Genomic DNA, 20,386 nt, shown 5'->3' with positions numbered 1-20,386 from the left:
TTCAAAGAGTATCCTGTCTCCAGCACTGGCTGGTATCAGATGCTGCAGATAAAAGTAGAAGAAACTGTATAGTAGCCTGTTACGAATTAACGTGCCCAGGAGAAAAGTTTCTTCCTGACCCTCATCAGTTAGTGGTTGACTTATATGCCAAAGCATACATTACTATACATACTCACGTATTTCTATCTATCTATACCAAGAAACATGTGACCAAATGCCAAATCAGACTCCTGGTACTTTCACTTACAGGAAAGTCATTCAGAGGAAAGAATTTTCTTCACCGCAAGAGGCTTCACACAGTACATTGCTGGGAGAGGGAAAACTGCAGTTCACAGCTTGCTGAGGGAAACTGCCTTTACAGACAGCACCTGAGCTGTGTCCTGTTTGAAGATAACTGGGCAATTGTGATTATTTATCTCAAACCTCTGAGTGGCTTTACCTGCATCCACCTGCAGCCCCAGCCTGTCCTGCCTTCTTTGCAGCAGTGCTCCCTAACTCTACCTTCAACCTGTTTGGCTTCAGTTTAAGCCCACATCTTCCTCTCCTGTCCACCAAATACAGAGCATACCTCTCTTTTGGTGCCAGTGATGCTTCTGCATATGAAATGGGCCATTTAATGAGTTTAGGAATAACCACCTCCACTCAGGTTTGTTAATATGCTTGGTTTTACCTGAAAGGGATTGCATAGCATCCAGAACTTGTACAAGTGTGAGCTGAAAGAAATGCAAGAGATATTAAAATAGTGCAGTAAGACAGAGGAGAAGAGAGGAGAGGAGAGGAGAGGAGAGGAGAGGAGAGGAGAGGAGAGGAGAGGAGAGGAGAGGAGAGGAGAGGAGAGGAGAGGAGAGGAGAGGAGAGGAGAGGAGAGGAGAGGAGAGGAGAGGAGAGGAGAGGAGAGGAGAGGAGAGGAGAGGAGAGGAGAGGAGAAGGGAAAGGGAAGAAAGTAAAAGACAAGGAAAAAAAACCAATCAGTCTGCTGGTTTTCTTTTCATTAAATGTGATTAGCTCATAACAAGTTTGAATTAGTCAGCATGATGGGAATGACTCATCAGACTTAATTTTAGCAGCTTAAAGTTAGCCAGCATTTCCAAAACAGTCATCTCATCTCCTTCAAAACCAAACAGGGATGGATGAGCACTTCCAGGATAACACCATCCTATTGCCTTCAGCTCCCCTGCCACTCAGGTGGGGATGGGATGGACTCCTCTGTGAAGACAGAACAAAGCTAGAGCAACTACAGAGAGCCTTGGCCAGTCGGCAGTACTTCACCTTTTGGTGGCTGAGGTCAGGTGAGACAAATTCCATTTCAGGCAACCATAAACTCAGAGACAATTCAGAGACATTACCTTTTACATCAGCAGGATAATGAAACATAATGCAAATTAGATGTGATCCTCATTGGCGGGGGGGGAAGCATGATGAGATACTGCATTTTGGATAACAGAGGTGTGCAGGGCGTGTGACTTCCATGTCACCGACAGCTTCAAAACACTGACATTTTCTTGCTTTTTCATTTGCAAATGGAGCTGACAGCCGAGTGTGTTGAATTTCTCTGCAAAGGATCATTTTTACAGCCATTTCAGATGAATAAACATAGTTCATTTTGACAAAATCATGCCGTTTGGTCTCTAGATTGAACAAGTTCTTTTTAAAGCAGTGTAACACAATAAAAGCAAAAGCAAGACTGGCATTCTGAACTGAAAAGATATTTTGACTTCAAGAATTGCAAAGCTCCTTCTAAAATCAGGCTGCTCTGTCCTGAGGCTTAACACGATTGTGCTGATTTTTATCTCAGACTGTTCTATTTTGATTGCTGAAGGGTGCGAAGGAGCCCATTTGACCAGCACTCCTTGCTGACAGAGACAAGCCTGCATGCAGCACCATAGCATGCAGCTGACATAGCGCATAGATTGAATTGTGAGGCTGTGGCATTACTGGGAGCAGCTCATAACAAAGAAATGAGAAAAGCTCTGCAGGATCTTGTTGGGTATCTCACAGAACTGAGGGTATAAGCAGGTCCTCAAAGTTACCCAGTAACACTGGGCTCCATTACCACCAGTTTGCTTCCCCTTACATGGAACAGCCCTACACGTTCCCCAGTGCAACCCCAGGAAAGGAGCTTCACTTGAACTAATAGAGAGGGGCAATTGACACACAAGAGCAATTATTTTCTGTGATGGCAGGGGAATTTCAGAGCCTCCCAGAGGGGCAGGGATCTGAGCTCCCAAGTAAATTAGGCAGCTTTGAAATATTTGACCTAGAGGGCACACTTCATTGTTCTTGTTCTCTGCCTAGATCATTATCTCTCTCTGGGTGTCTTCAACATTAGTCCCTGCAGGGTAATAAAGTTTAGAATAAGTTTGCTCAAGCACAGTAGCTGTCTAGTCAACCCAAATATAAGCTGCTTTCTTGTGCCAACACTAATCTGTTACTGATATACCCACACTAACCATTATGAAGCCGCTTTTAACAGCTCAGTATTGTAATGTAGGCATGCTGACAGTATGAGGCTTATAATGTAAATACTTGTGCACATGAGTTCATTGTTTATACTCTAAAAGCTATGCTAGGAAAAGTTGTTGGAACTGATTGTAGTTGCAGTGGAAAAGCTAGATTTGTGACTCCAGTGATAGTCTGCTTAAGGTCACAGCTGCTTTCTGATAAGAAGCTTCTCCAGAAGGCTGGCTGACAGTTGCCACTGGGTCTTCTGGATCTTCACAACTAGTGATGAGGGCAACTGCACTAAATGATGTCTGTTTTTCACTAAATGATTTGATTTCTGTCCCTGATTTCTCTGCTTCTTTTTCCAGTGTCTTCTCTGTTCGATTCCATTCTTGCTCCTTCCGATCCAGCTGCATAGCACTGCAGTGAGGAGCATAAACCTCTGTAGTTTCTTCAAACTGCAAGCAATCCACTTTATAGTACTTTTTCTTTACATGTAAGACATCATTAAACCTATAGCCCCAAAGAATCTCTCTGGGCACATACGAGCTTCTTGACTGATGTGAAGTTCCTGTTGAATCCCCCGTGTAGACAAATGTGACCAAGATCTCAAAGTTGTCCTTGGCCAAAGCTTTCCGGTCCAGACCATACAAAGGACTTTCGCTATTAATTTCATGCACTACTGTCACTGGTGTAACAAGTATGATCTGGTCATTCAGCAGCTTCAAGTCTTTGTATTCCATTGTCATCCTTCCTTCCTTGTCTTCCTTGTAGCGCAGGAGCTGAGCTCGTACTGAGCCCTCAACCATATGGTTTGGTCGGAAATCGCCGATGCGCCACATCAGGCAAAATTTATCATCCCTTAGGCCTACCACAGCATAGTAGCTGAAACGAATGGTTTGAGCTCTTTTTCGAGCTGTGGCCATTTTAGCCAAGGCTGCTCCGATGATGAAAGTGTCGATAATGCAGCTTAGTACTGACTGCAGGATAACCATCAGGATTGCCACAGAGCACTCCTCTGTAACGCAGCGATAACCATAACCAATGGTTGTCTGGGTTTCGAGGGAGAACAGGAATGCCCCCGTGAAGCTATGGACATTTGCAACACAGGGGGTTGTTTCTTCATCATTCACTAAATCTCCGTGTTGCATTGCTATTAGCCAGAAGACCAGGCCAAAGAACAGCCATGACAGAACATAAGACAGGGAGAAGATGACAAACATGTGACGCCACTTGATGTCCACCAAGGTGGTAAATATGTCCACCACATAGCTCTCCCATTCCCCAAAGATGTGTTTGAAGTACACATTGCAGCTGCCGTCCTTGTGGAGAAACCGCTTCTGCTGTCTTTTCATTCCCATTTCTGGGCTTTTTTTGCAAGAGCTTTTGTAACTGATCTTATTTCCCTGTATGTTTACAGGCCTATAGCAACCACTCTGTTCAGTCATCTTTCTCATATCTGCCTCGTGGCATCAGTTTACACAACGCACTTGTGGTCCCAGGGGATATTTGTGTCCTTTGTTCATTGGAAATCTATGAAATAAAAGAAAAAGTTTATTTTTGTTTTTAATTTCATATGCCAGAACTCTGTAAAACTAAAACTAAATACACTCTCTGGCCATCATGAGCAATTTTCTTAAGAGTACAGACTCTGATTACGCCATATAGCTCAAAAACTCAGGAATTCAGATAGAAAATCAACCAGCAAGAAATGTCCACATCACTCTTAAGGTTTGTTATCCAGATGAAAGCAGAATTGTGGTGAAGTAGCATTCAAATCAGGATGGGCTTTCATGGGCGCTCACAAGGATGGCATAAACTCTCTGAAAGTTAGCCAAGCATTTGGGGTAGTCAGTTGTTCCTTTTTGTTCTGTGTTTGCTTTCCCACTCTAGAAGAAATGCCTAGGTAAACATTCTCATTCAGTCATAAGAATACACTGTCATGGACTGACAAGTTCAGTTTTAACCAGAAAATGTTTCAACCACACGATCATTCGTCATTATTGATATTTCAGTATTGCACAGAAAAAATAGTAATGGGTCAAGTGATTCCATTTTACTGAGCTAGAGAGGTATATCTGCAGCTCAAATGAAAAGGAAACCTCTCTGAGGTCCTGCAAACCCTTGCAAATAATTCCTTAAACCAACAATAACAACTAAAATCCAGTTGCCAAGAAGTGTTTAGATTTTTATGAACAATTTGGAACAAACATGCGCTAATGAAATGTGTGGATGACACAACTTTAGGAAGCGATGTGAATTAGGAGATTCCTCTGTCAGATCTGAGAGAAAACTGATGTCTTGGCAGATTGCAACTGTATGAATTGCAGCAGTATGAAGTGCTAGGCTGTGCATTCAGTGACTAATAACAAGAATTTGTGTTAGAAACCGAGACCGTGTCAGTTGAAATCCATTAAGGAGCAAGGACTTAGCTGAAGTGGTCAGATACAGGATGCTTATGAATTACTTGTAGGATGCAGCACTGAAAAAGGCGAACGCCTTTTCCTACATATCTCCGACTCATTCTACTCTATCCCAACCCCTAGCACTTATAACACTGAAAAATCCGAAGCATATACAGCTTCAGCCATTCAATGGTTTTGCCAAATGTCATGCTTTCAACCAGTATTTTTGAAGAAAAAAGCCTTATTTTTTTGAGGAAAAACTCTCATCTTCCAAAATTGTAAGCTTTCAGTGGAAAAATGGCAAAGACTTTTCCCATTTTTAAGCTGGTTTCATGTGAGTAGAGTTCAGATGTAGGCAATACAACGCAGCCAGAGTATTCATGGAAAATGAATTTACAAAAATGTTTCCCAGTCGTGGTCTTTTTTTTCTCAGCTCTTCATTCACTTTGCAAGAGTATAAATGACTGCACACAGTTTAAGGCAGAAGAGAGTCAGGCCCATAGAGTGTAATATATATTGGATGGACTAGATTAACAGACTGAGAACGCTTCCCCCATCCAAGGAACAATGACAAGCATGCATAGACACTATTCCAAAAACACTTAAAAGCCAAACATAGTTTCCATTTCTTTTTTCTTTTCTTTAATTTTTTTTTTTTTTCTTTTCAGTAAAGAAATGAATGTGACATATGGTGTCGTAGCCTCAGAATGTGGCCCGCATTAAAAAACACAACATTAATGTTTCCAAAAATACTTCTTGGAATACAGTCTTTGGAAACATTCAGATGCCTTGCTTTACTCGTAGCTTTAAACAAGCACTTTAGCTTAGTCCATTGATGACTCCTGACCTAACGTTTTATAAGTCACAATTAACAACAAACAAATGCTAGAAACTGTGGTGCAGTTTGTTTAAGAACCTCATGATGTGAGGTGTGAAAATGAAGCACGTTGTAATCAGGAGTCAATATGACATTATACACAACACAAACCGAGGGTTACGCTCTTTTTCTTATTGACTGCTTCAGATGAGCGTGCCTTTAAATTACTCACAAACATCTCGCAACTCTAAACAGAGTTCTGAGTTCGTGAAAAAAAAGATTACTGAGTTGATTCCACTCGCTGCTGTTGCCTTCAGCAAATAATCATATTTCAAAAATGGTGTTTCGCTGGCACCATCTTTAAACGTTGCTGGTGCTGGCAACAGTGATAGACTGTCAGACATGCAACTGAGTGGAAAAGTCCACCCTAATTTTACAGTAGTCCATGACGCACTGGAGAGAACTTTGTGATTCCTTGTGCATTTAGAGCTTTCATCCCACTTAGAATCTCTCTTTAAGTACAGGTGGTGGTTATATATATATATATATATATATACATATGCTTGTAAGTGCCTCTGGAGGGGTTCTGACTGGTATAAATGAAGCCATGCAGGGAGATGCTGGACTGGATTTTGCAAAACAATGGTATGAGTATGCTTACAATATAATATATAATAAAAATATAATGTACAAAATAAAATATAACATATAACACATATATGTACCATACCACGTATGTAGCATTTAACATGTAATATGTGATATATGATATAGAGAGAGTCGGTCTATAAGAAGGAACATGATGCAGATCCTTTTCAACCAGAACCAAATAAGCTAGCCCTAGAGCTAGATGGATTAGAATAGAATCAGTGCAGAGGAAAAGTAACACATGCATTGCTCTCAGTTAATCTTTCTCCATCGTGTTGAAAATTGGCTTGCTCAGAGCCATTTGGCATTACACAGTGGAGACGTGCCCCATATGACCTAAAATCCCAAATGTGCTTGAAAGTCTTAGGAAATAACCTCCTCAGTCACTCAAAAACATCTACAAATGTTGCCCAGTATTTTGGGTGTGCTTAAAGGTGAGCCAAATCCAAACTTTTCCAGGCTACCTCTTCAAGTCTCCTGAGTGCAATAATAATCATGCATCATAATTAATAACTCTTTTATATTGTCTGATGTTGCTCAGAACGTTTAAAGTCTAAAAAAACATCCTTCAGTGTTCCTGAATTATGTAAGCTTGTATTACGATCTGCACTTCATTCATGGGGACACTTTTTAAAGCGATTTTCCTATTTCAAATGAAAGGCGCTGAGGCCAGATGTTCATTGCTTTCTCTACGGAGACACTCTGCCTTTTGCAGAGCAGTCTGAAGACTGTTATTACTACCAAAGTTTAAAGAAGAGAAGACCACAGACTTATAACCAGACTAGTGCACCTCAATCTTGGAGCCATTTCAAATATCTTATTTTTCAAAACGGACCAAATATTTGACACATCTCGAGATACCCAGAGGAACTGCATTAAAAAGTCCTACTACCTGGTAAAGATTAACAAAGGGGATGGGGGAGGATTTGAAAACATTCCCTGCTCACTAAGGCTCATGGATCAGTTGCTGCAAATGATTCTCAGATGTTGCCAGGAAGTGTATTCACCTTCCTCTAACAATCACAAGCCCTCACCCTTTTTTTGTATGTGTTTTATTTTTCCCCCTTTGCTTCTGGGCATGTTTGTACACATCATAAGCCTCCTCTTGCATACAATCCTGTCCTTCAGAGCAAGAAGTGCATGGAAATTTACAGTACTTTTGGTAACCATACATATAAGCATATTTAACCCCTACATACTGCCTTGTTAGAGGTTAATATTGAGCAGCAAATTTAGGCAGGATAGAAGGAAGAGAGTAATTGAGAAATCTCAAAGATTTCATTAGGGTAAATGCCAGAGGGGGTTCAGAAGTTCTTCCTTATGAATCAGAGTTCAGAAAATAAGCAAGTACTCTTAATTATCTGAGCCAAGGCTAGGGTCTTTCTGTGTTGTATACTGCAGCATGCTCAGAGGAAGAAATGACTGCTGCAGAAAGCTGTGCTCATGGGGTCTGCACATGGATCCCCCAAACTGGTATCTGTGAAATTTTCACCCTGATTAGATATGGGAGAAAGATAAGTACATACGCTGGTTTAAAAGGCTATAAAGTAGTGAAGTGGCAGAACTAGGAACAAACTTAGCATCTAATTACATCCAGTTAAGAGTTACAACAAAGCAAACACTAGTAGAATCAAGCCTTTGTATTATATTTATCATCTTAATCTAGTTCCTCTTGAATAGAGCAATTGTACAAGAAGTACTTGAACTCTTGATTGTCATCAGCTCACTCAGAAGCTCTAAGCATCGCATTAAGGCTTAAAGACATTCAGTAAATGTAACCTACAACTTCGTTGTGATATTTTGAGTTTAGACTTTAGCATTTCATGGGGATAATTCCTGTACTGCACCTTAACCTAATACCTAACAAGTTGTTGTTACACCCATTTTATGACTGTATTTTCCCATTATGTAAACAAGTAGAAGCAAATTTTTGTTCAGTGACAACTTCAGTCAGCAGTCTGTTTGTAAAGCATTAAGCAAAACAATGTGAAGATCTTGGTTCCAGAACAATTGTGTTCTGAATATGAAATTAAATAAGAAATAAGACAATTCGAAGCCTCTGAATGAATCTGGGTCCTCTTTGCTCAACTCCACACACATGGAAGTGGATGTCTCTAGCATTGGCCTCAGTTTCCCACTTCATTTTGGAAAAGGTCTGAAAGGTTTCCAATTTTAGTCATTGTTGTGTAACTCTGGAAGTCTTTGAGCTCATAGACCAGAAATGTGACAAGTTGAAGCCTTTTGAGCTGCCTTGGAACAGATTCAAATACTTGTTCCCTAACAAAAAAAAACCCAAAAATCCAGCAACAACAACAACAACAAAAACTATTTCATAATCTAAACAAAACTATTGTAGAACAGTTGAGACTCTTCCTCCTTCCTCCCTTCTTCCGATCCATGCATCCGTCTGTCCATCATAAAAGTCACATGCAAGGTGGGGAGTAAGAATATTTATATTCTTTCATATTTAGTTATTCCTATCTCATCTTAGATCCCCACAGATGACTGACAGGTATCTCTACAAGGGGAGTAGAAATGTAAACTCCCCTAAAGTGTACCTGACATATTCCCAGAGCCACAGTTCTGGGGAGCAGAGCTAAGGGAGAGGAGTCTTCACCCCCTGAATCCAAACCAGAGCACTGTCAGATCATACATGCTCTTGCGTTGACTTAAATGAGAGGAGCACGTCCAAACCATGAGCTTCGATTGCAAATCTCTTCAATTCACAATAATTTACATGCAGACATTGGAACAAAGCTTTAAAACAGCTCATATTTCCCTAAAATTAAAGTTTCCTTGTACTGCTCACTTCAGATTAGATGACTGGATGCAGCAGAGGTTGGCAGGGCTGCAGTTCAACCAGCAGTGTGACTGTCAGATTGGAAATACACAGTTCTGAAAGCATCGTCTTACAAGGAACACCATTCCTGTCTATCATTTTGTGAATATAGGTTTCTCAACAGCAAAGATTCCAAATACAGAAATAAAAGCACACTTTAAGTGGTCTAAGCTTGTAGCTGGAGAAAAGGGTAATTCTTGGACTTCATATTCAAAACCTCAGTGCAGAAGGAAGACCTGGAATATCAGTATATAAGTGTTTATTAAACATTTTATAAGATAGATATAAATAGCACAAAGCAGCAGACGTTTGCACGCATCTTAAAGTAATGCAACTGTGCTGTAATCTACACTGAAACAATTCCCAGTAAGAGATATATTGGCATTTAATTCATCTAAGTGAAACCAGATCTCCTTCAAAATAAAGAAGAAAAAGGAATAGAAATTTGCCCCTTAAGTTTGAGATGACAAACTCTGACAGTTACTTCTTGATGAAGAGTGGATACCAGTTTCAGAGCCATGGGACAGGTTTATTATAATGAACAAGGCCCCTGATTACAACTCAGAGCGACTCCCAAAATCTGTAGAAAGCTGAAAATGTCTATTTTAATCTATTCACACTGTATGCACTGCTTGGCCGTAGCCAAGAGCAAGCAGTGGAAACACTGAAATACCAAGAGAAATGGAAAGTGCTGGCAACTTGAAACTCTTTTATTTCAGGCCTCACTGCCATTCTTTGTCTCAGACAGTTTGGCAGGGGTGAAACCTGAAACTGTTCACTCCCAGGACTCTCTTCCCCTTTTCAGCCCTGAGCTCCCAGACACTCCTATACCAGGGTGACTGGGCACAGCATGCTTCCAACAGAGCAAAACCCACACCAGCATCTCCTGGTGCAACTGTGAGTGGTAGAAACACATGTGACATGCAGTGCCCAGGTGGAGTTCAGCCAGGGAGCAGCCAGCTCCCTGCATCAGTGCTGGGGCCGCCTTCATATGGTACATCCCCAAGCATTGCAAGGAGACACAGCAAACAGGAAGCCAACCCTTAAAAGTGACACTGCTATCTGACCAGCGCTGCCCACCCCTGCAGACGAACAGCAGAGTCCCTGAAAATCTATCATTATCTCCTCCTGCCTGAAAAACCCTCTTGGTTCATAGCCCATGAGGTATAAGCCCTGTGCTTTTCGGGGCTGAACTGATAGGACCAGAGCTTCTATCTCTGATAGGGTTCCTGCAGCCTCAGTTCTAGGAAGTGGTAAAGCAGGTCCTAGACATGAAAATCTAACAGCTATGCAGATACAGAACTGAAAATATTCAGTTTATGTCCAGTTTTCTTCCAGTGCAATTCAGCAGCCAACCTCTCAGTAACTTCAGCAGGCTCAGCAACCCGAGCTTTAATCTAAGTTAGCTGTGAGGCAATTGAATATAAGCATTAGGACTAATTACAGTTTCCTTCTCCCTGACACACTCATGTCAGAATCAACACGCAGTGAAGGTGAATTTTAATAGCTTGGCAATAGTGGGATTTCTCCACACATTGAGCCTGGTTGTATTCATTGGTTGTATTCAGCCCACACAAGCACAGAAAAAAAAAAATCTTTGAGGAACTTTTCCACTGTATCTTGCTGGCAGAGAACAACAGAACAGTTTGTTGCAGCTCTTAATAGACATGATGTAATAATGTATTCAACAATAGGTAAGTGGCAGGGCATGAACAATGACAGAATGAGATCAGATCATGCCAGCCACTTTCGGTTAACAGGGCCAACACCCTCAGCTCTGTTATTTGCCACAGTTCAGTGTTGCTATACATGATGGGTTATTAATATGGTATGAGTCTGGGGGAGGAAAGAGACAATATTCTACAGGGGTTCTTCCACTTGCAAGGGCTGTTTCCTTTACTGCTCCCTGAGACAGAAAGCATACTTCTTCTCTTCTGTTTTCTGGAAATCAAATATCCAGGGGAGGGCTGGGACATATGAACACAATCACTGTCTTTCCAGTTGAACTCTTTATTCAAATATGTCTCTAGAATAAGAAAGGGGAGTACATGCCAGGTGCAGTTAGGTACAGTTAGATCCCGTGTATTTCAGTGTTCCCTGCTCCTGCAGTTCTCTGTACAGGTATCAAAAACAACCGAGAGAAGGAAAGGTTCTATGTCTTAAACCAAAGGCTTTCTTGAAGATCAGAGAACTCCTTGTGTAGCTGGTGCAAATTTGAATCCTGCCAATTCAAAAGGCAGTGGTTTTGACAATGCTAAGGCTTGTGTTGGTGTCATTTGAGTTTGGATCAGATGCCTTACTTCTGCATTTCGTATATGGAATAGAATAGAATGGAATAGAAGAGAGTCCCAAGTTAACATGGTGTTCAACACTTGAGAGAAATAAGACATGAGTAGGGAGCATGAGGATCTCAGATTTTCTGTTAAACTTTGTTCAGATTTGGTACAAAGTTCCTAAAGACAGCTTGACACCAGTTGTTGACTTGTAATGGCTGTCAGGTGCAAAGGGGAGCACCTGCAGGTTCCTACTCAAACCAACTCTGAGCCACTGTCTTTAGCATGAATTCCATTCTGATTCTCAGAAGCTGTCTCACTGCACCTAACAAAATATCTCAAATGCCAATGAAATCACAAAGGCCCTTAACATTTTGAATCTAAAATATGGTCGAATAGTGATGATATTATGTTATTGCCCTGAGCAAATGACAAGGAGAAGGCAAAAAATTAGAACAGGTAAATAAACAAATCCTGTTCACACTGATTAGGAAATGTCACAAACAAACCAAAACCAAACAAAACTGTTGATTCCAGCTGTCCAGCCTTTCCCCAAATCAAAGGGAAGTATTAGTTAAGGATCAAGTCAAACATAGAAACAACAGAAGACCACCTTTGATATGCCTCAGTCTGGTTTTCTCTCCAGTTTGGTACAGGTATCATGTAGCTAAGGTTAGACTAAGATTGGAGCTGCCAAAGCCCGCAGTCCTACGTGGCATCCCAAGGTTCAGGTACTTCATCCAAACCAAGACATGCTTCCACATTTTTCAGACTATATTTGTCACCACTTTTCAAAAGCTTGTGAAATGTATTAAATGGTTTCAGAGATCAGAGGCTCGATTCAAAGTCTACTGAAGTCAGCAAAGTGATTCTCTTCAGTGTCTCATTTTGGATCAAGACTAGCTGTTGGGTTTCTTAGTATCACCACAGGCAGTATCCGTTGTTCTTCAGAATTGGCTTGGTTTGCTGGAGTTAGAGCAATACATTCTAAGGAACGAGGGCTTTCCTCTAATCTTCACTTTCTTTGGTTCACAGAATTTGGCAGAATATAGACTTTCCATATCCCTACTTAACTCCACTGAGAGCTACATGAAATTTGGGAACAGGAAGATTCTTTCAGAGATGACCTTCAACACCTTGTAGAGCAGATGGCTGAACCTTTGTGTCTGCTTCCTCATGAGCCTTGAAAGTCTCAGAAAGGATGCGTGTGATCTGGAAAGGCAGCGTACTACAAATTTCAATAGTAGCTTATATTTTGTTTCAGAACTTACACTCAGCATGGTGTTGGCTGCTCTTGTTTTCAACTGTTTTTCTCTCCCAGAGTTCAGTAGCCCAAGTTACAGTTGAAGTTTTTCAAGGATAATTAAGGTGGAAGTGGAAAATCATGTGTGTCTGTTCATGTCTGGACCATACATTCAAGAGCCTGATTTTTGACCTCAGCGTGTGACTTTTAAAACTTCCTTTCAGATCTCATAAGCTATCCCAAAGCTTGTTCCTGACCACCTGAATAAGGCTCTGAACACAGCAAGCAGTATTTTAAGAAATACCAAGAAAGGCAGAATCTTTGTTTAATTCTTGTCTCTTCTCCCTGTCTTTTAAAACATATTTAGCTAAGTTACTCATTCCTTTAAAGATGGGAACATTCATCTTGAATCAGAGCTGTGTTTTATTTATGCCAGTGCCTACTCTTTAATAGCAGTCCACTTCAAATATTTAATGGGGTAAGCTCTACTGATCATTTATGACTCAATACACAAAGCTTCTCCTCTCCGCCCTGTTCGAAACCTTGTCCATAGACTTTTATGCCTAATTCTGAAATTTAATGCTTAATTCTTAAGATCCTTTTCAATTTTTCCACTGGTTGACTGTAACAAAATTTCAAGCTGTTTCCAAAGGAGGCGATGCTAATGGAAAAAAAAAAAGAACATATATATGTATAAAATCTGCCTTTATTTCATTGGATTTTTGTCTTTCAGTGATTTACATAGAGGCTGAATATGTCTCCCTCAATGCCCAGGGTCTGTGTCTCTGTGGCTGATCTTCATATGGGACATTTTCACCCTGCAGTACTACTGACTGAATGAGCTACCTGTGAAAGGTTCATTTCATTTCAAGATGTTTGCAATGAACCTGTTCAGTCAGCCGTGTTTTTCCTGTTTTACTTCTCAAAGGCAAACACTGCGAACAAGTGAGCAGATCTTATCAAGACGATGTTAACAAAAATACATCAAATAAAAATATGTTACATTACAAATGTCAACAGCAAAAAAAGAGAGAGAGAGAGAGACCTAAACTGCAGTTTAATTGGTTTTATTGCCAAAGGATTATTTTGGGAAACATCTTTCTCTGTTTTACCTCATGGGTGCTATGCTCCTATGCAAAGTATCTCTCTCAAGTGTTATGTATTAACTTTGAAGGGCTGTAGTCAGCACGCTGTTGAACCAGCCCAAACAGAATTCCACTCTTTGGTTTGAAATTGTGTCCTCCCTCCCCCTTCCCAATATTCTTCAAACTAGTTGGGAATTAGAAGAGTAATTAATCAATAAAATTGAATACAGAATTTGGCTTTTATTTTCCATGCATCTCTCTTTTTTTTTCCCTCCTGTTTTCACTGCTTGAGAGCATCATTTACTCCTGCCACAAAGCCAGTGTCACTCAAAAGATCCACAAATCCGTAGGTTATTAAACCTCAGAACACTACCGAGGCCTGACAAGCTCCAAATCATGTGAACTTGGACTGGTGGCATTCTTCCTTAGGAACATTTTGTGTAGTGCTAAGCTGTATTCACTTCATACTCAAAAGATCTTCAGGGAATTAAGTCTGTGAAAAACATGAAGTGGTGTTTCCCACAGAAAAAGCAAGTCACACCACTTGGGTGTCTAAGTCTGGGAGCAACTGCAATTCTTATTATGCTCAGGAGGGAAAGTACAGATTAAGGAGACTAAAAAGTAACCTGAAAGGTCCTGGAAAGAAGCCAGAAGAACTGTAACAAAGGCCAAGCAATCTGAAAACAATAATGTCACAAAACATCCCGCAGAAAGAAACAAGGATGAATCTCCAGTCCATATGAATACTAGATAGATGAAGTTATCTCCCAGCTAACTGCCAGCACAAACATCATTTACAAAGCTTGACAGCTGCACAGCAATTAGGAGAGGAGTTTGTGTTTAAAGGCAGAAGCAGCAAGTGGGTTCCAACAACATTATGACGCGTATCGGTAATTATGACATTATGACATTGATTTGGTCTCCGAGTGTTTTTCAAATCAGGACTTGAGATCTTTTTGTTCTCCTATGTAAAACCCAGCTTTGAGGTCATTCTTCTCCTTACACACCCTTGGCTGTTTATGAACAACCTTACAAAACTCAAAGCCCATTTCCCATTGAGGAAGACAAGAAACAGGTTGTGTCATTGTCTGGCTCAATTGTTCTCTGTAACTACATAACAATGCCAAAGAGAGCACTACTTACTAGCTTTAAGTTTGATTGTTGTAAAAGCCTCATATCAACAATGGAAGGATATGCATGGTACAGAGGTTTGAGTGAGACGAATCTGCTTTTCATATTAAAGAAAAATGAATGAGACTGACATCTATCTTTTTGAAAGGGAAATTGGTTGAAGGTTTGGTGAGGTGCTCATCTATAATGAATGCTAAGGGCCATTTCTACTATTTGTCATTAAAACACGTACCTCTAGATGTCTGTGTGTGACAGGAGTCCCATACTGACATCCCAAAAGATGCCAAGAAAAGCTGCTTATGCTTTTGACTTCAGGGTAGAGGGGCAGACTTTCGAACCCTGCTGATATTTCCTTAAATCTGCAGCAATGTATTCTCCTCTTCTGGTTTTATGCATTGTTGCTCCTAGCAGTGGCTGCATTTTATCAGTTTAGAAAGCACTTGAGAGTCTTTCAGAATAAAAAGATTGTTTGGAGGGAAGTTGGAAAAATGTCAGTAGGAAGGATGAAATATTGTCCCATGCCCTTGCTTTACTGAGCAGAGAGTCTTTTCTTCTAGTGTTGGTTTAGGAGTTAATCCCTGAAGGTCCTGTCTGTCAGCAAATAAAATCAGGTTTAAGAGGATGAAAAACCATCCTAGAGATCACCAGAAACTATTTTGTTAGCAAGAAATTGAGCAAGTGCTTAAGTTCTCCAATAGGCTGGGACCAGAGTACTCAGCGCCCTGCAGAAATGAGCCCTCGGCTCTTAGAACCATTGTGTCCAGAACAGCCATTCATTAAGGCTTTGTGCAGAGAGGCTGAATTTCAGTCACTTGGAAGATATTCTTTATAACCCCCTGAGACACAGACTTTTTGGTTGATTTGGAAAACAAAATGATTAATAGCATTTTACAAGTTTTTTCCACTAAGCAGTTTTCACTTAAAGGCTGTCACAAGCTAAAGAAATTGTAGGAATAGTGTCAATCTGATGACATAGTGGCAGTAAATCCTATTGTACTGGATTACGTTTTTAGCCATTAAAATGCTTTGACCTATTGTCATCCAAGTAGAACCACATTCCACTGGCTGTTCAAAAGGTTCTGATTTCACTCTTGATTGTTACCAGGGCAACTGCACCTCAATCCAAAACTGCTGCACCAATCATTTCACTTGATTTGAATAGACTCTTGGTAGATAAAACAAAGAACTAATTATTTATTCTCATTGAAAAAGTCAAAATCAAGTCTTCCTGAGATGTGAATAACAGAAACTCGGAGATTTCATTTCAGCAATATTTGTTGGAGAATTCTGTGTGTTTGTTTGTTTTGTTTTGTTTTCCATGAAGCACTAATTGCCTCATTTATTTGGGAAATAGCTAGTTGTGTGATAAAATGCCATGAAAAGATGAATATTCTTGGCCTATCCAAAGCAAGAGTGCACTAGAAATCTCATCACAGACCACTCCTGGAAAGAGTTCTCACTCAGTTTTGGAAAACTAAAAGAATTTTCATTAATAGTCAAACAGATGGTTGATGCTTGTGAGTGGAAATAGGGATGTTTGAATTTTCCCACTGAGATTTCTGGTGGAAAGCAGGCCGTGTTTTATAGCATCTTCTTTTAGAAATATTAAGTTTGTATATCAATTCATTCGAGCTATCTTTGAGTGGGAAACTGCCTGTTAGAAAACGTGTACACTCATCCCGAGCTGCTAAGGATCAGTGCTTCTTGGAGACAAAACCCTGACCATCTGGCCATGTCAGACATCAGGCTTGTACCGTGAGATCGGTTCTGATCAAAGCCGGGATACAGTCTTGCAGCGAAACAAGATAATGCTGGTGCTGCAACACAAAAATCTATGCTCTTAAACTGAGGTACACAGCTCATTCTGATGCCGTTCTGAAAACAGTTTGAGAGAGAACATTTTGAAATGCACTGGAGATGCTTTGTGTTCAAAGTTGCCTCACAAGTGGAGATGCCTTTAGTTTCTTATATATGGAAAATTTCCAGCTAGCTTTACTCTTTTACCCTAATGAGTCTTCATTTCACATTCTACAGTCAAACCCTGCCTTTGCTTTTCTTTTGGAGCGCAGGAAAACTTGTCTGAAAAATCATTCACTGAAACTACTTCTGCTCAATTTGTTTCACAGACTGTTGATTTTTATCAAATGTCAATTTTTAGGCCTCCTCAGCCTAACACTTACCTGCCATCCTCTACCATGTTGACAGCAAAGAGAAACCAAAAATGCAATGCTTCCTCAGCTGAATCCTTCCACAGGAAATTAAGGACTGAAACTCTCTTTGCTGTTCCAATTCTCCAATCCGGCATGCCACCACAAATCACATTTGAGTAGCTGAAGCATATTCTCCCGTCTGCACTCTGAAAACAGGACTTTTAGCTGCTTTAGAAACAGGAACCATTGTTACTATCATGACTGCAAACTACAGAAAATGAACAGTTCCCTGTGAAAAGCAGCTCAGTGGCTTTTTGGGTTACAGCATTCCTTCCTGCTAGACAGGATGGACAAGTAGTTAAAGAATTGGATCAAGTTCCTGTCCCAATTTAAAAAGCAAGCAGAAATCTGAGGTTGTTTTCTGTTTGTTTGGCTTATTTTTATTTATCATCTGGTGTTTTAATTGCACAGCAAGTTAATGGAAATGGATATTCTGTTCCCAAGAACGGTTTCAAGCTCAGAGCAAGAGTGTTGGGGAGGAAAGGTAACTAATAAAACAAAGAAGGACAAGGCATCAGCCGACCTACTGAATAATCTTCTTACCAGAAAGTACAAAATGAGGTGGATCAGCAGTGTCCTGTTGAAAGGCAGAAACTTTCTCAGTGTGAAGTGGTTTCCAACTGATCTTCCCAAGGACTATTCAGAATCCCTTCTGCCAAAAGGATGTCTCATTGATTTCAGCCCCCTTGTCTAGTAACATTTCATTTGCAAAAGGTTGCATCCTGAGAAACAGCCTCCTGAATGAATGACTGATACATCAGTTCCAGATCTTCCTTCCTCCAGAAGGAAAATCTATAGAAATCTTGGTAAGAATTTAACTTGTATTTCTGATATTTCTCTCCTTCTCATGCAGCGCTGAGTCATTATAGCGGCACTGATGAAATATATCTAACCCATGGATTGCTTGAATATTGCCTGAATTAGGCAAGTGTGCTGCTGGTTTACTCTGACTGATCAACTGACGTTTGCTAAGCAGTGCTAAGCAATTTAACAGAATGTACCATAATCCTTGCTTTTGGCAGAACATATCTCTAGGGAGCATGTATGACTTAGTGGAAACAATCTTCTTGTATCAGTCTGTTCACACCCTTCCCTAAGTAATAGGGAAACAAGTGTATCAGGATGTTTGCCGGCTCCCATTTCAAAAATGCCCATCAGTATCATAGAATGTGTCACGTAAATGCCTCAAGCCTTCTTTGCATTACTTTAAATCACCTAAGCGAAAGGAAACAAAAGAGAAAGCAAAAGGAAGATGCAGAAATTGCTGCGAGACCAATTAGTATAGTCTGCAGATAAGGAAAAATAAATAACTTTCCCCTTCTTTCAGTGAATTTGTTTCGTGCTCAATTAAAAACTTGCAGTCATTCAGTATGACCACAAGTGTGTCAGGAGTAATATGAAACACCCGCTTGAATGCTCCCAGGAGCTCAGGCAGCCAGAAAGGAAAAGAGATGCAATGCAAGAACTTTAGAAGCATTTCTACAGTAGTGGCCATGAGGACAAATCGCCCCCAGGCCACCCCTATGATGGGTCACCTCTCCTTTCCAGGCTCAGAGCACTATGGCAGCTGCTTGTCTCAGGAGGAGAGCTTCCTTCCTAAACTATGGCACAAGCACAAGTATTCGAGGAAGTTTACCAACACGAGGAAGCTAATGTAATCAAATCCCTGGCAAAGGCATTGCAAGCCTTGCAGTGAGTAGCACAACAATTGCATTGTCTTTGCCATCTTTCAACCACGTTCTATCCGTTGGGTTAGTGTTACTAGACAGGTTATCTTCCACAGGCACTCCATGAGAGTGGGAATGAAAACAGTGAGGAAATGTAACCCTATCAACCAGGTTGCCTTCTACATGACCTTCCTAGAGCCTCAACCTGCTTACAAAAACATTACAGTTTTCACTGCAGTTTTAAATGTTTATCCAGGATTTAGAAATATAGAAACAGGGTTATCTCTCATGGGGATAAAATCATTATTCTTTTCTTACTTTGTAGATTCTTGTAACAAACCAGCTTCTCTCATCAGACTCATTACAGTTATAGTTCTGTGCACAAAGTAATTCAGGATCCTGTGCACAGCCGCTCAGCCCTAAGAAAATTGTGTGCATTCCTGTATTTCATGCCTTCATACTAGGCCCCTCTTCCCACAATAGCTCTAACAAACTGGTTGCCCAGACCAGACTCATAAGGCAAGCTTTGGACCTGAACGATTCTTCTGACTCACACTCATTTTAGCCAACATTTCTCATAGTCTGTAACCTTCAATTTCCTTTGGTATTAGCTGAAAGTGCCTCTGCTGGTCTGCCCTCCTAACTAAAGAATTCACGCGGTCGGTTCTTCTGCACCTTTGCTTTGTTCCTCCTCCGGTAATGACAAGTTGGAAAAACCCATCAGAAATGGACAGCCAGGAACAGAGGAATGTAGGAACTGCCAAAGTGGATCAGACCCACAGTCTGTCTGGTTCTGTATCCTGTCTCCACCACGGTCTAATACCAGATGCTCCAGGAGAAGGTGTAAGAGCCCTGCAACAGGCAGCTTTGGAAGAACTTCACTCCTCAAACAAGTTCTCATCCTGATCTTCAGTAATTAGAGGCTGGACTCAGCCCTGAAATTACATGGCTTAATATCCTTCCCAAGCATGTCTCTGTATAAGCACTGTTGATCTGCCTATATTTAATATTCAAATGAACACAAAGTTTCCTGAATTTCTGTGTTGTAGACAACAATGTTTCCAAACAACAGCTAACAAGCTGCCAGGATACAATGCAAAAAACACTTCCCGTGGAACAAGATAAACTGTTTATTCACATACAGGTTGTTTAGTAAGTTTAAAACTCTGTGAGGTAACTATTTCTATTTACATGTACACACACACAGACAAGCATAATTCAGGAAATCAGAAATGGGTTTTACCTTAATATCTGCTGAGATCTGAAAGAATCTCTGCTTCACTCCCTCCTTTTTTCTCTCTCTCCCTCTCTTGCATGGCTGGACTGACAGGTTGGCAGAGCTGAGAACGACAGGTTGGGTTTGTTTTTTTAGGCACAACTCCTCCCCCTCTCGAAGAGAGAGAGAGAGAAAAAAATGCAAGACAGCTTGGGAAAAGTTCACAGAAAATCCCATCCTTTCAGCACATTAGATCTGACGAGAAATATACTGCATTTGGGAGTCCTGCAGTTTTCCTATTTAGTTTTGTTTTTTTCTCTCAAAAAGGCTCAAAGGCTGCTTTGCAATAACTACGAAGCAAGCGGAGGATTTACACCAGGAACTAATTTGACCCCAGATCTTTCCCATGT

At 40.7% G+C, this 20,386-nt stretch overlaps 1 protein-coding gene across 1 annotated transcript; it reads right to left on the bottom strand.

Moving 5' to 3' along the window:
* Positions 1-2,147: 2,147 nt before the first annotated feature.
* KCNJ16 (potassium inwardly rectifying channel subfamily J member 16) lies at positions 2,148-20,081 on the bottom strand. The gene is made up of 2 exons (XM_072352002.1): positions 20,004-20,081; positions 2,148-3,975 (listed from the first exon to the last, which is right to left on the bottom strand). Exon 2 carries the CDS (start codon positions 3,897-3,899, stop codon positions 2,610-2,612), a length of 1,290 nt encoding a protein of 429 aa, XP_072208103.1. The 5' UTR covers positions 3,900-3,975; positions 20,004-20,081; the 3' UTR covers positions 2,148-2,609.
* Between the last annotated feature and the right edge of the window lie 305 nt (positions 20,082-20,386).

Source organism: Excalfactoria chinensis, chromosome 17, assembly GCF_039878825.1.
Source record: "Excalfactoria chinensis isolate bCotChi1 chromosome 17, bCotChi1.hap2, whole genome shotgun sequence".
In the NCBI taxonomy this organism is placed as follows: domain Eukaryota; kingdom Metazoa; phylum Chordata; class Aves; order Galliformes; family Phasianidae; genus Excalfactoria; species Excalfactoria chinensis.
Note: the sequence above shows the minus strand (reverse complement) of the source record. Positions and strands in the feature narration are given on the sequence as shown.